The sequence below is a fragment of the Trachinotus anak genome, unplaced genomic scaffold (genome assembly GCF_046630095.1).
Source record: "Trachinotus anak isolate AG129_WGS33_773 ecotype Australia unplaced genomic scaffold, CSIRO_AGI_Tana_v1 ptg000007l, whole genome shotgun sequence".
NCBI classification, from domain to species: Eukaryota; Metazoa; Chordata; class Actinopteri; order Carangiformes; family Carangidae; genus Trachinotus; species Trachinotus anak.
In genome coordinates this window covers 42,440-57,500 of record NW_027273858.1, presented here as the reverse complement: position 1 = coordinate 57,500, position 15,061 = coordinate 42,440, and the positions used below count along the sequence as shown (strand labels likewise).

General features: G+C 44.5%; 1 protein-coding gene across 2 annotated transcripts in view; it reads right to left on the bottom strand.

Moving 5' to 3' along the window:
* Positions 1–15,061, bottom strand: part of ppp2r5d (protein phosphatase 2, regulatory subunit B', delta) — a 24,775-nt gene extending 9,714 nt beyond the window's left edge. The window contains exons 1-10 of one of the 2 annotated variants that reach the window (XM_071479771.1): positions 14,663–15,061; positions 11,165–11,248; positions 8,806–8,983; positions 3,161–3,360; positions 2,922–3,032; positions 2,683–2,775; positions 2,463–2,593; positions 1,501–1,560; positions 997–1,105; positions 850–903 (exon numbers count right to left, since the gene is read on the bottom strand). In XM_071479771.1, the coding sequence (XP_071335872.1) occupies positions 850–903; positions 997–1,105; positions 1,501–1,560; positions 2,463–2,593; positions 2,683–2,775; positions 2,922–3,032; positions 3,161–3,360; positions 8,806–8,983; positions 11,165–11,248; positions 14,663–14,689 (1,047 nt within the window). In that variant the 5' untranslated portion in view covers positions 14,690–15,061. Of the gene's footprint in view, positions 1–849; positions 904–996; positions 1,106–1,500; positions 1,561–2,462; positions 2,594–2,682; positions 2,776–2,921; positions 3,033–3,160; positions 3,361–3,552; positions 3,652–8,805; positions 8,984–11,164; positions 11,249–14,662 lie in introns of those variants that run through there. The other variant, XM_071479772.1, reaches the window with a different exon arrangement.

The window sequence follows — 15,061 nt, the reverse complement described above, 5'->3', positions numbered from 1 at the left end:
ACACCTGATGATTCATATGTCACCTGTCCTGACCTGTGCTGTCAGGTCACATCGTGGCTGCACAGTTATTCTCTCAGGAGCAGTGAGAAGGTTTCATGTCTGAGTTTCTACTCCAGGTTTCATGGAAAATAAATGTGAGACTTGCATCATCATCATCATCATCATCATCAGGAAGGCGTCTGATTGGTCAAACATAGAGTCATAAAGAACTATCATCAGAGACCAGAAGAACCAGAAGTCGTGCAACAGATGGTCTGGACCCCACAGAGACCTGATCTCAGCATGGAGTCAGTCTGGATCACACGAAGAGACAGAAGAACCGAGGCTGGAACAACCTACCTGAGCAGAACCTGAAGATCTGAGAGCAGGTGTACTGAGGAGGCAAAGGGGGTCACAGCAAATACTGATCTAATGTAGGTTTTAACTCTTTACTGAACTTTGGATGAGGTTCACTGAGAAATAAAAACTTTGTGCCTTTATTTTGAAAATATCCTCACGTTACCTTTAGAGCCTGAAACCTTTGAACAGTTTATTGTGTACAGTATTTAAACCAATAAAAACACACAGACACATACAGACCATCATGTCACATGTCAGTAGAAAACTAAAGCTCTTCTTTACTAATGATACACAAAATACATCTTTAATGTGATTTTATTTTGAAAATGTAATAACTGTTTATAAATGTGTAAAAAGTAATTACTGTGTTGTTCAGGTGTTTCTGTTAATGTGTCCACCCTCTGTGCGTTACTATGGAAACAAAACACTCCCTGTCATCAGCAGCAGCGGTAGTGGCAGTTTTTTTTAGTGTTGTCATGGAAACAGGGAGGATGTTTGCAGCAGACTCACCGGCTCTGTCAGACTGCTGTCCTTCTCCAGGAACTGGACCACACAGTACGCCAGCTGGACACAGACACAGAGACTGTTACTGCACAATGAATGTGCCATCAGTCAGACGACGTCACAGATGATGTCACAGACAGGCTGATCTCTGACCTGAGGGTGGTAGACGCTGAGGGACTTGACTTTGTGAAGCGGCAGAAGAACTCTGATCAGAAACATCTTGTGTTCTTCTTTCAGTGGCAAAGCAAAGCCGTTGATTATACTGAGAGAGAAATGACAAAACGTCACACAGGGAGAGGTGGAACGATGTGTGTGTGTGTGTGTATACTTGTACTTGCTACATAGTAAGGACCAATAAAAGTATTTTACTAACAGAGTGAGGACATTTTGGGAAAGTGAGGACATTTTGGCCGGTCCTCCCTTTTTGAGACACCTTCAAATCACATGTTGAGGGTTAAGACTTGGTTTTAGAGTTAAGGTTAGAATCAGGTTTAGGTTAAGGTTAGGGTCAGGGTTAGGGTTAGGCACTCAGTTGTGATGGTTAAGGTTAGGGTAAGGGGCTAGGGAATGTATTATGTCAATGAGTGTCCTCACAAAGATAGAAGTACAAGTGTGTGTGTGTGTGTGTGTGTGTGTGTGTGTGTGTGTGTGTGTTACCTCCCCAGTATCTCCAGCAGCTCAGCGATGCCGTTGTGATGTTCTGTCTCATAGATAAATCTGGAAAACAACCAAGCCAGTTACATGTTTTTATCCAGTCCGAGTTTGTCCGTGTGTTGTGTTTACTGTCATATGTGAGGTCACACTGTAGGTACAGTATCTGATGAACGTCCTGTTGTTTGTAAGTTTGTACTGTCGCAGTGAAAGTCGCTGTCACGTGGACTCAGGAAGAGAAGCTGCTGTGATGGAGAATCTGAGTCAACAAGCAAACATTGGATTTAACTCTAAGTGACGCACAAAACACCACGAGACCAGAAGCAGCTTCCGACCGCGTGAGTTAGAGGAAACCGTGTTAGGATCCTGAGTCACTGAGACCTGCTCAGTCTTTTCTCTGTCAGGATTTTATCACAACCAACAATATTTATTTTTCTCTGGTTTTATTCAGACCTATTTTCAGTCCTCACGTCTCAACATGACAGATTTGTATTGTTGGATAATTATCATGTTTCATGTTAGTTTAGTTCTGATTTTTATCAAACTCTTCTTCTTTTAATTTAACCTCGTATGTATCAAACAGCCCGGCCATGACGAAGGACACACACCTGACTCCTGCTCTCACAGTGCTGCTCCTCCAGGTTCCACTTCTCCCCCTGAGCCCCTCAGTTCCCTGGAGTCCCCCAGGGGTTTATTTTGGGTCCCCTCTTATTTACTATATGTACACACTCATGCACAGTCATGATGCGGCCCTCCATTGCTACCCTGATGACACCCAGTTATATGCCACAGAAGCTTCCTGCTGTTTGTTCTGCATTTCAGCTCCATGTAGAACGACTGAACGACCACGATGCTGTTAACTCTGCTGCTTCTGTGAACGTTTGTGCTTCTTTATATTTGGAGCTCTTTGTGTGTCTGTAGCTGGTATTTGTGGGTCTCCATGCGTCTGTGGTTGTGCAGGCTCTGACCTGTAGAAGATGTTGTTGATCTGGCGGCGGATGTAGGCTCGGAGGCCGAGGAACTTGCCGTAGATCCGGTGAAGGATGGTCTTGAGGAAGTCTCTCTCTCTGGGGTCCTCGCTGTCAAACAGCTCCAGCAGCTTTAACAAGGTGATTAAACCCAGAGTCAGATTTCTGTCTGAACATCTCCACATCTTTACCTGTTCAAACTTCAGAGGTGAGCTCTTACCGACAGTACAAACTTTTGGTCGATGTATTTTTTGGCGATGTTTGGCTGGAAGTCTGGAGACTCCAGGAAACGAAGGAAGAACTCGTAGACGAGCTGTGCAGACAAACACACAACACACAAGTTTAAAGATGTCAAACCAGGAACCTCAGAAAACTGAGAGTCAACGGCCAAAACAAACACACACACACACACACACACACACACACACACACACACACACACACACACACACAGTTTACCTGCAGGTGAGGCCAGGCCGCCTCCAGCGTTGGTTCGTCCTCCTCAGGATCAAACTCTGCTCCGGTCGGGTTGGAGGACGGAGGAAGAGTCCGGAACAAGTTCACTGAAAACTGAACAAACAAACACAAACACACAACTGTTACTACACACACTGCTGCCTCTGTGTGTGTGTGTGTGTGTATGAGATTTTTCTGAGGTCATTTCTAAAAGAGAGAACAGTTTGTTTCCTTCCTCTCACCATGATGACGGCCTCGGGGTAAATGGACTCGGTCACCACGTCACTGTTGTGTGTGATGTACTCGACCATCTCGTTGAGCCCCGCCCTCTTCACCTCTTTATACTTGAGGTCGCTGAGCGGGTCGCTGACGAAGTCGAACAGCACGCAGCACTGACGCAGCTTCTGCACAAACAGCTCCTCGCGGTCCACCGGAGGGGCATCTGGGAGGGGCAACAGGAGGGAGGAGGTCAGTCAACACCACAGAAGAAGAAAGGACTTCTTCTCTAAACAAACCTCTGCTCCTCTTCTTCTCTGGAAGAAACTGAGGAACTTGTATCATGATCAGCAATTAAAACAGAGACTGATCGAACACGTTAAACCTCATCAGCAGGTCAGAAGACGAGTTCACTCACAAACAGTCGATATCAAATCGTGACGGTGACACCGGTATAGATTCAACTGAATCTTCATGCAGGATGTTTTATTGTGGAGCTGCTGGATCAGACTGACTCAGGATGAGCAGGTGTTCCTAATAAATTGGACACTCAATAATTAACTCCCACTCAGCTGTGGGACTTTCCACAGTCATCACCATTGGTTAAGAGGTCACTGCTTTCTGGATGCATCTGATTACATCCCAAGAAGCAACACCACCATGGAAACAATTCAGTTATCCACAGCTGTAATCCAATAAATTTATCATTTGTCTTAGAGTCAAAGTCCACACTGATCTGTCAGAGAAACATACACCACCTGTTTCTGCTAAGATGAACATGCAAACCTGCGACAGCCACGATGTCAGTCAATATTTATCAACAATCTATCCCCGCCCCCTTTCTCCTCCATGGAGCCCACCATGTTGCACCCATAGACTGTAAATAAAGATGGGCGGAGCCTCTGTGACGTCACCCTCAGGTTTCTGAAGCTCAGAGCGAGCTGCTCCACCGTCACTTGGCAGTGCCTGACTCCGCCCCTAACTCCCAGCTGGTCAATGGTCAAAGTGGTGTGGTATGTGTGGAGCTGAGACTTTGGTGCATGTTGGCATGCGGCAAGCATTCTGACTTATGGGATTGACATTGAATATTTAACAGTTTCTCCCAGAAACCCTCTTTTATCTGACCATTCTCTGTTAACATTTGAGTTTTCAGTCATGGACTACACAGCATCTGGGGAAAAAATCTATTACAGCAGGTGTCTCTCTGACAATACCATTAGCAAATTTAAAGAAAGGATCCCATCAGTACTTAGCCCACTGCCATGTATAAATGCAGTAGGGAACAGCTCTCTTAACTTCACATCCACACAGGTTGATGATTTTGTTGATAGTACTGTAGCCTCACTGCGTGCAACTCTAGATACTGTGGCCCCTCTGAGGAGGAAGGTAGTGAGTCAGAGAAGGCTAGCTCCATGGTACAACTCAGAAACACGAGCTTTAAAGCAAAATTCAAGGAAGCTAGAAAGGAAGTGGCGTTCTACTAACCTGGAAGAATCTCTAAAGGCTTGGAAAGACAGCCTGTTGGCGTATAAAAAAAGCCTCCGTAAAGCCAGAACATCCTATTATTCATCATTGATAGAAGAAAACAAGAACAATCCCAGGTTTCTGTTCAGCACTGTAGCCAGGCTGACAGACAGCCACAGCTCTGTTGATCCATCTGTTCCTTTAGCCCTCAGTTGTAATGACTTCATGAGCTTCTTTACAGATAAAATTGTCTCTGTTAGAGAAAAAATTCACCATCTCCTCCCCACAGCTGGCTCAGATGTACTGTCCAGTTCAGCAGCCTCAGAGTCCACTGTAACTGGCTTATATTTTGACTGTTTCTCTCCTGTACATCTCCCTGAGCTCACTTCAACAGTTTCTTTATCTAAACCATCAACTTGTCTTCTTGACCCCGTTCCAACAAGGTTGTTCAAAGAGGTTTTTCCTTTACTTGACACCTCTATATTAAGTCTGATTAACTTATCTTTATCAACTGGTTATGTACCGCAGGCTTTTAAAGTTGCAGTAATTAAACCTCTACTTAAAAAGCCTACTCTTGATCCTCATGTTTTAGCCAATTATAGACCTATATCCAACCTCCCCTTTATTTCCAAAATCCTTGAGAAGGTCGTTGCAAACCAGTTATGTGATTATTTGCACAGGAATGGTTTGTTTGAAGATTTTCAGTCAGGTTTTAGAGTCCATCATAGCACAGAAACTGCTCTGGTTAAGGTTACCAATGATCTCCTCATAGCTTCAGACAATGGACTTGTCTCTGTACTTGTCCTACTAGATCTTAGTGCCGCATTTGACACCATCGATCATAAGATTTTATTACAGAGACTAGAACATATGGTCGGCATCAAAGGAACCGCACTAAGCTAGTTTAAGTCATATCTGTCAGATAGACTCCAGTTTGTTCATGTTAATAATGACTCCTCTATCATAACTAAAGTCAGTCATGGAGTTCCACAAGGTTCTGTGCTAGGACCAATGCTCTTCAGTCTATATATGCTTCCTCTGGGAAACATTATTAGGAGGCACCAGATGAATTTTCATTGTTACGCAGATGACACCCAGCTGTACTTATCCATGAAGCCAGGTGAGACTAACCAGGTAGCCAAGCTTCAGGTCTGTCTTAAGGACATAAAAATCTGGATGACCAGTAATTTCTTACTCTTAAATTCAGACAAAACTGAAGTTATTGTAATTGGCCCAAAACACCTCAGAGATACACTATGTGATAATATACTGACTCTGGATGACATCACCTTGGCCTCCAGTGCTACAGTCAGAAACCTTGGTGTCATTTTTGACCAGGACTTGTCCTTTACTTCACATATAAAGCAAGTCTCTAGGACAGCCTTCTTCCACCTGCGCAATATTGCTAAAATCAGACCCATTCTATGTCTAAAGGATGCTGAAAAACTAGTTCATGCATTTGTTACCTCAAGACTGGACTACTGTAACTCTTTATTGTCAGGATGTCCCAAAAATTCAGTAAAAAGCCTCCAATTGATCCAGAATGCGGCAGCACGAGTACTGACAGGAACTAGGAAACGAGATCACATCTCTCCTGTGTTAGCCTCTCTGCATTGGCTCCCTGTAAACTCCAGAATCGAATTTAAAATCCTCCTCCTCACCTACAAAGCCATTAATGGTCAGGCACCATCGTACCTTGGAGAGCTTATAGTTCCCTATTTTCCCAATAGGACACTTCGCTCTCTAAATGCAGGTCAACTTGTGGTTCCCAGAGTTTGTAAGAGTAGAATGGGGGGCAGAGCCTTCAGCTATCAGGCTCCTCTCCTGTGGAACCAGCTCCCAGTGTGGGTTCGGGAGGCAGACACCCTCTCTACCTTTAAGATCAGGCTTAAAACTGTCCTGTTTAGTAAAGCTTATAGTTAGGGCTGGCTCGGGTATGTCCTGACCCATCCCTTAGCTATGCTGCTATAGAGCTAAACTGCTGGGGGATTCCCATGATTCACTGGGCGCTCTCTCCCTATTTCTGTCTCTCTCCCCCGCTCTCTCTCAATGACTTCATGCCATTAACTTTGTTTCCTTTTCTCTCCCGTAGTTTGTGCTTCTCCTCTCTCTCCCTCTCTCTGTCCTCATTCTGCAGGTCTCTCTGCCTCGGGAGCAGCAGGATCCAGATCCACCACTACTCATCTTTACTATTAACCACTGTTATCTGTCATCATTATTATTGATAACACCATTACCTACACAGCTGTTCCTGGTCTCTCTCTCTCTCTCTCTCTCTCTCTCTCTTCTCTCCCCTCTCCTCCCCCTCCCCCTCTTTCTATCTTCTCCTAAAACCAACCGGTCGAGGCAGACGGCCCCCCACCCTGAGCCCGGTTCTGTTGGAGGTTTCTTCCTGTTAAAAGGGAGTTTTTCCTCCCCCCTGTCGCCAAGCGCTTGCTCTTTGTGGGAACTGTTGGGTTTTTCTCTGTAACAAAGTAAGGTCTTGACCTTACCCTGTAAAGTGCCTTGAGATAATGTATATTATGATTTGGCGCTATACAAATAAAATTGAAATTGAATTGAATTGAATACACTCACCCACCTGTCACTTAAAGAGGCCACGCCCTCAATTCTCCATAACTTTAGTCCTTAATAAAATGTAAACAGGTGAGTTGTATAAAATCAGCCGTACAGTCGTCATGAAGGAGGAAATTATCTCCAGAGACCAGAACAGTTTCTGTACCAGGCTGTAAACATGTTTCTTTCTGCTGTAAAGACATTTGAACATGGGAGTCTCTGGGGACTGACTCACTGCTGGAGCCAGACTCTAGTGGTCGTTAGAGGAACTGCAGCTCTTCGTGTTTCAGCCCAGGTTTATGTTTAGTTGCACCACCACAACTGCTGCTTTACAGAAGCCCAGAATGGACAAACCAAACATTGGTTCAAGATTGGTTTAAACCTTTTTATGTAACCTGAAGGCCACCGTAGATTCTCCTATACGCCAGGTATTCAGCTTCAGTTAAAGGAACTGAATGTTATTCCTCATGAATCTTTTTCTCTCTGAAGATTTTCTCTCCTTCAATTTCTCACGTCTAATGATGTAAAAAATGTAAAATGACGATAAAAGGCCTAAAAACTGCAATGACAGAGAATCAATCTACCTCCTGTCTGTTCAGTACCACCACAGACTCACTGAGCTATAAACAATAACTCAATAATCAATATTTCAATGTCTTTACTCAGACAGTGAGAGCAGGGTGAGGTGCTGCTGGCCTCCAGACAACCAGGCAGCTGAATCATGATAACACACCTGAAACACTGATATCACCATGGAAACCAGCTCTGTCTGCACTGCATTACCTAACACACGCGCGCGCACACACGCACACGCACACGCACACACACACGCACACACACACACACACAGTTCATTCAGGCAAGATACACGTCACAGGCTCCAAAACAGGAGAAGACGACCAATCTCGTCTCACTCGGTTCAGCCTGTGCAGACCTCGTCCTTCGAAGTATGAATTAAGACACAGCTGCATTTTCTTTTTTTTGTGGCCGTCGACCTTTGGGCAGTGGAAATGAAGCCCTGAGCCAATGTCAGCGCGCAGGATATGAGGGGGGCGGGACTCTATAAAACCGTAGAGACCAGGTTACATCTCTGTCTCTGACTCTCTCCTATGAAGGTAGGTCAGGTTTACAGGGTTAGTTTAGGTTAGTGTCAGGTTTAAGTTTGGTTTAGGTCAGGTTAGTTTTATTGTTGTTTTATTATTTTAATTATTATTGATAACACCATTACCTACACAGCTGTTCCTGGTCTCTCTCTCTCTCTCTTCTCTCCTCTCTCCCCCCACCCCCTCTTTTTATTGTCTCCTAAACCCAACTGGTCGAGGCAGACGGCCGCCCACCCTGAGCCCGGTTCTGTTGGAGGTTTCTTCCTGTTAAAAGGGAGTTTTCCCCCCCCCGTCGCCAAGCGCTGCTCTTTGTGGGAACTGTTGGGTTTTTTCTCTGTAACAATGTAAGGTCTTGACCTTACCCTGTAAAGTGCCTTGAGATAATGTATATTATGATTTGGCGCTATACAAATAAAATTGATTTGAATTGAATTGAAAGTTAGTCTCAGGTCTATGTCAGGTTTAAGTTTGGTTTAGGTCAGGTTAATCTCAGGTCTAGGTCAGATTTAAGTTTGGTTTAGGTCAGGTTAGTCTCAGGTTTAGGTTACCTTTGAGCGCAGGCAGCTTCTGCAGCTCCCTGTTCTTGGTCAGACTGAAGCGGGACGAGCTCTGGCGGCGCTCCTTCTTCACCAGCTGAGGACCTCCGGAGTATTTGATCTTGTTGAGCTGAGTGGGGGGAGGGGTGCTGTTACTGGGACGCTTACTGCCGCTCTGTTGCTGCTGGGACTGAAATCACACACAGGTTTTAAAGTTAGAAGAGGCTTTTAGCAGAACGTTAAGTTAAACCTCCCTCTGAGGTGTTTGTGGTATCTGATGCTGGTCAGTTCTGTCTGGTGAACAAACTAAATGACTCCTGATCAGACTCGATCGGACACTGACACATCTGTAAGGACATAACATCTGTAGATACTTGTATCAGTGCAGACAGCTTCAGTGTCGTCCTGCAGCGTGTTACTGCTGTACTGATGCACTGTACAGATACACAGTGTCAGCTGATCAGTCACAGACAGGAGGTCTGACTTCAGGCACTTAGAAACTGTGCCTTCATTATAACACTGCAGCTGTGGTCAGTCCACAAAATAAAGCTCGTCGCTGTTCCTCCAACCTGAGTCAGCAGTCTGACACCCAGAGACAGAAACCCATTTAATGATCAAAGATCGATTAGTCGATCAACAGAAAATAAAAAATGTGATGATTTGCTGCTTTTCTTTGTTGTATCTGATAGAAACAGAAAACATTCAGGTTTCCTCCAGTTGTTTAATTGATCCCTTATGCATTTGGTCCATAAACAGTCAAGATGTGAAGATGTGAGACACAAACTGACATAGAACATTTTTACTTTATAAGCAGGTTTCTGTTGATGAACTAATTATCTGAGCTCTTCAGAGAACTGACACATCAAACAGAAACACAGCATCTGTTCTTCATACAACAACTGCTCAATACAACCACAGCAGTGTTGTATTGAGCGGGGACCCCGGGGTGGGGGTGATGGGGGTGGGGGGTGGGGGCAGCAGGGTGAACATCTATCAATAAGAGCTATTTTCAGTTTGGCTGCAGTCATTTAAAAACCCTGCAGCAGCTCACTGTGCCCCACACCCAGAGGAAGTGTCTGTTCACCACCGGAGACTCATGACGATCTGACACAGGTTCAAACACACACCTGAGCTGTGAGAGTCACATGACACAGGTAGGCAGCACGTGTTTATAGCAGATAACACAGTGCAGAAAGTCTGTGACGGTTTTGTAGGTGAAGCCACATCAGGTGGAACTGAGAAATTAAAACACTTCCTCAATGACCCTGAGCTCAAAAAGATGAAGATTTCAGGCCTCTGTGACCTTTGACCCCGACTGTGACAGGAGGCTGCTCTGACTCCTTCACTGCTGCAGCAGGTAAACTACACCTGAACCTGATCACCTGCTCCTCATTAACAGTCTGCGTGGTACATTAGAGCAGCAGCAGGACAAAGACGGAGCAGAGTCTGACACAAACTGCCCTCATCAGGACCAGTAGCCGGACTCCAACTAGTCTTCATCAACAAATAAGTTTAGAGGACCTCTCCACCTCCATCAGTGACTGTGACTGTGAACCAGGTCTGCAGGTCACTATGTGACACCACCTGTAACATGTCCAATAACATCAGAGCAGATTCACTTCCATACTCGCTATAAATCCAACATTTTAGATTCGTAAACAGCCACAGTGTTTTCACACCAGTCCACGTTTCTGGACTGTGTGTAAAGTCTGATGTGACCATGTTTATGAGGATCTGTGCAGGCTGCTCAGACTGTATGTGCCAGAGAACATATATGTGTGTGTGGTAGAGACATATAAACAGCTCCACACTGCACCACAGAGCTGGAACATATTCCCACAGACGGAGCAGTGACACTTTATTAGATAACCTCCTGACAAGTTTCCTGGAAAGAACCAGATGATTTGTTGTAGTGAAGGTCAAACACACAATGATCACAGTTATCTCTAAATGCCAAGCTAACACAACCCTGAGCAGCGAAACGTTTCCAGGGATAAATGAGTGAGAAATAAATATTCACTGGCTTTGAATGGAGTCATGTGGAAGTCAATGACAAACTCTACACAACTAATTAAATCAAATGAAATAAGAATCTTTGTTTTTCCTGTGATCAGGAAACTTTCAGGAAACTTTCAGGATGATATTAAGAAAATAACACAACTGTACAATAAATGTTTGTGACAGAAGATCAAATTATAAACTTTAACATTTCCTCACTGGCTTTAACTGAACATTGACACGTTATGTAAAGAGTTTTGTCCCTTTCACATTAAACTGTTGATCACTTCATACATCTGATCATCTGCATCAGCAGTGTGTGTGTGTGTGTGTGTGTGTGTGTGAACATGTGACCTCACTGTGCCTCACTCACCTCGTCTGAGTTCTCCGTGGCAGCATCTTTCCCGCTGCTGCTGTTGCTGTTCTTTGTGCTGCTTTTGGCAGATTTGGTTGTTTCCTGTTTACACACAAATAAAAGTGGAAACAACATTTAATACAAAAATAAACCTACTGTTATTTTTACATATTTAAATTTCAGGCAGTGCTGCAACTAAAGAAAATATTAATCTGCTGATCATCTTCTCAAAGAAATTGTTAATGCAAAGTGCTTTTATAATTTCCTGCAGCCCCAGATTTTGTATTTCCAACTGTCCTGACAACAACTATTCAATGTTTTTATTCATCTGCTGGTTTTTCCCCAATTAATCGATTAATTTTTTGGTCGATAAAGTGTCTGTCAGACGTTCCCACAGATGGAGGAGACATCCTCAGTCGTTTTGTCTTGTTCCACCAACAGTTTAAACCCAAAGATCCAGTTTAATGAAACAGAAAAAGTCTTAAATCTTCAGTTTTGTGAGAAGCTGTAAACAGAACTTATTCACTACGTCTACTTAAAACAATATAATAAATCATCACTCAAATCAGCTGCAGATTCTTTTGCTGCCTACTGGCTGATTAATCAGTCGACCAGTCGCTGCAGCTGTGAGTGATTCACTGTCTGAGATCAACAGTTTCACTGTGGTGAGAAGTTCAGGGTTAAAACTTGGAGCCGTGTCACACTGAACCAAAACTCTCATGGGTCTGAACGACAGAAACAAAGCCTCTGGGTTCAGTCCACGTCTGAGAGGCGACAGGTGAATCTGAGGGACTGGCCCCTCCTGAGGGGCCCCGGGGCACTAATCTGTTGTTAGTCTCCATGGTGGATGTCAGTGTCATTACCAACTAAACAATTATCTGATTAACTGTTTAGATGACTGACTGAAAACTAATCAGCACTCATTTTGATAGATAATCTGTTTTCAAGCAAAAATTCTCTGGTTCCAGTTTCTCAGCTCTGAATAAATTATCATTATTATTATTATATATATTTTAATAGTCTCTCTTTTCACTGACTCTGAACGCATCATCTTTGTTTCTGCCTGTTGCTCAGACAGAATCTGAATCTGTTCACTTGACCTTCAGCGAATAATGAGGCATCTTTCACTGTTTTCTGACATTTCATTCACTGATCAATCAATCGATTAGACAGAAATTACCTGTGAAGATGTTAATGATGATAATGAAAATAATCATTGGCTGCAGCCTCACTGTCTCCTGCGATGGAGTAAAACGACCTAACTGAGGTTTTCTCTCTGTTCATTACATGACAGAGAAAGAAATTCAAGTAGTTTGAAAACTTTACAATAAACAACAAATATAAACAGAATCAGGTCAGGTCTCAAAACCAGATTCTGACAGAGTCCCTCATCAAGACCAGCTCTGCGAGGTGGAGGAGCAGATATATCCGATCACCCACTTCAGTGGAACAAATTAATAACTAATTACTGATTAATCAAATTATCTATCTAGTCAGACATAACATGGAGTAAAGCTGGTGTCTGGGGGCCTGGTTTTTAATCCTGAGTCTGAGATGAGTCCATCAGGTTTTCATTTTGGTCAGACTCAACAGTGAACAACATGAGGAGGGAGACCAACCCAGAAACTGATGGATGGTTTATACAATAATCAGATGTGATGAAAGCAACAGCAACTAATCACTGTTCTCATGATCAATTAGTTACCAATAACTTCATTATTTATCATTATGTAAAAACCTACCCTTCACATCCTCTCAGAGCTGAAGGTGACGTCTTTAAGGGATTCAGTTACCGTGACGACACATAAAATCAGCAAATCCTCTGTTTGGTACGGTGGCCCTGAGAGCTCAACAGACTTCAATTAAAAAAAACACAAACACACTCAGAAAACATCTTCATCAATCTGACAACACGTGATGCAAATACCCCCAACACAACCAAATACACAAACATGCTGCAAGTAGCACAGACGACAGCGCGGGTGTCGAATTGATGGACCCGGCTGGGACGCACTTGCATGGATTTATTATAAAACATCAATGCGCACTTGTTGTTCAATGGTTTTAACTTCAAAAGTCACAAAGTATTAAACAAGTGTGTCCCAGCATGTTCATCACTTTTTTGTGTCCCCTGGAAACACCACTGTCATCTGTGGTACTTCCAGCCTCGTTGTGTATTTGGTTGTGTTGTGAGTATTTGTGGCTCATGTGTTTCTGTGTGTGTTTTCTTTAGTTGCAGTGTGTTGAGCTCTCAGGGCCACCGTAGTTTGGTCTTTTTCTCTAAGAAATGACTCAAACAATTAATAAGTTGCCAATTAATCGATTAATTGACTAATCACTTCTGCTCAGTTAGTCATAAAGAGAGAAATGGTTGGTTCTAATGAATTAAACTCAACTGTTCTCCTCAAAGAGTCTTTAAAAACAAATGTCCTTATTTCCATCAGATATTCAAACTGCAGCGTTTCTGCACAGATCACATTCAAGACTTTGACCTTTTAAAACAACAGATAATCAAATATAACGATGATAACCTCAAATTATTAAACCACATGCCTTCAGCAGTTTGTAACAATAGTTCCTGATGATATAATTAATTTAATTGGAGTCACCTGGTCCCAGATCAGCAGCAGTAAACAAATTAAACAATTGAAAACAGTAAAAGGTGAAATGTCTTTGAGTTTGGGACCGAAGGGCCAAGCAAAACTAAAACCTGCAGCCAGTGTATAAAACAACTTTCCCTTTTTAATGAAACTGGGTCCAGCAGAAACCCTGAAACCGCGACTCAGGTGAGCAGACAGACCTCAGTCTGGATGGATCCAGAGCTGGCAGCGCTTTCAGAGTGCACCTGGTCCTGGACCTGGACCTGGACCTGGATCTGGTCCTGGTCATGGTCCTGGACCTGGACCTGGATCCGATCCTGGATCTGGATCTGGATCTGGACCTGGTTCTGGTCCTGCACCTGGACCGTCTCAGGTCACCTGATGCTTCCACATGACAGCTCTGCAGGAGCTCACAGCTCGAACCTGCTCCCTCACATGCTCCATGTTTTATGGGGGCACACATCCCTGCATGAGTCACAGTCCGCACAGACACACTTTTATACCCGAGCCCAGCCTGTTTTCTTCCAAATGAATAATTTAAGGGAGCAGGCAGCGGTTCCTCCCCGGAGCTCCAGCGGCAGCAGCCCGTTCGTTTCACCCGCTCCCTCCCGGGCGGGTAACACCCGCCTCACGGGTTTCACAGCGGGACACAGTCGCTAATGCGGAGTTTGAACTAAACAAAGCGCATAAGCGGCGGATCCGGGGGCGACAACCGAAGACAGACTTCTAATGAGGCTAGCGACTCTGCCGCTAGCGGCTAGCTTAGCCGTCCTCTGCTAGCGGGGCCTTAGCTTGTTAGCCCGCCGCCGCCCGGTGAGACGGAGCGCCTGAAGTCTGGACCGGCCAAAATAACGGCCACACGGTTCTGTTAGCATGTACAACGGGTCATGTGGCGGTAATGTAACCGCCCACTCACCTTTTCCTTCTTGGTTTTGTTCGGCATCTTGACTGTGTGGCAGGGCGTTTTTCACGGAGGCTCCGTGATGCTCTTCCCCGGGACTCCGACGCTGTCACTCGGTCTGTCTCTGCTCCCTGCGCCCGTTCCCGACCGGAGTAATCTGATTGGCCAGCGAGGAGTAGGTCTGCCTACCGACGACTGTAGAGATTTTTCTGATTGGCTGTCCGTGAGTTTGGCGATGAGGGTGAGGCAGGACTCCAGTCTTCCCCAGCAACACAACACCTTCCACCTGATGACACCCAGCTCTGTGACCGCGGGGAAAATGATCACCGTTTCCTCCGGTTAGCGCTGTTTTCCACACGGAACCACACAGTCCATCCACATGTGATCAGAGGTGGGAGAGTCCACCACAGCGTC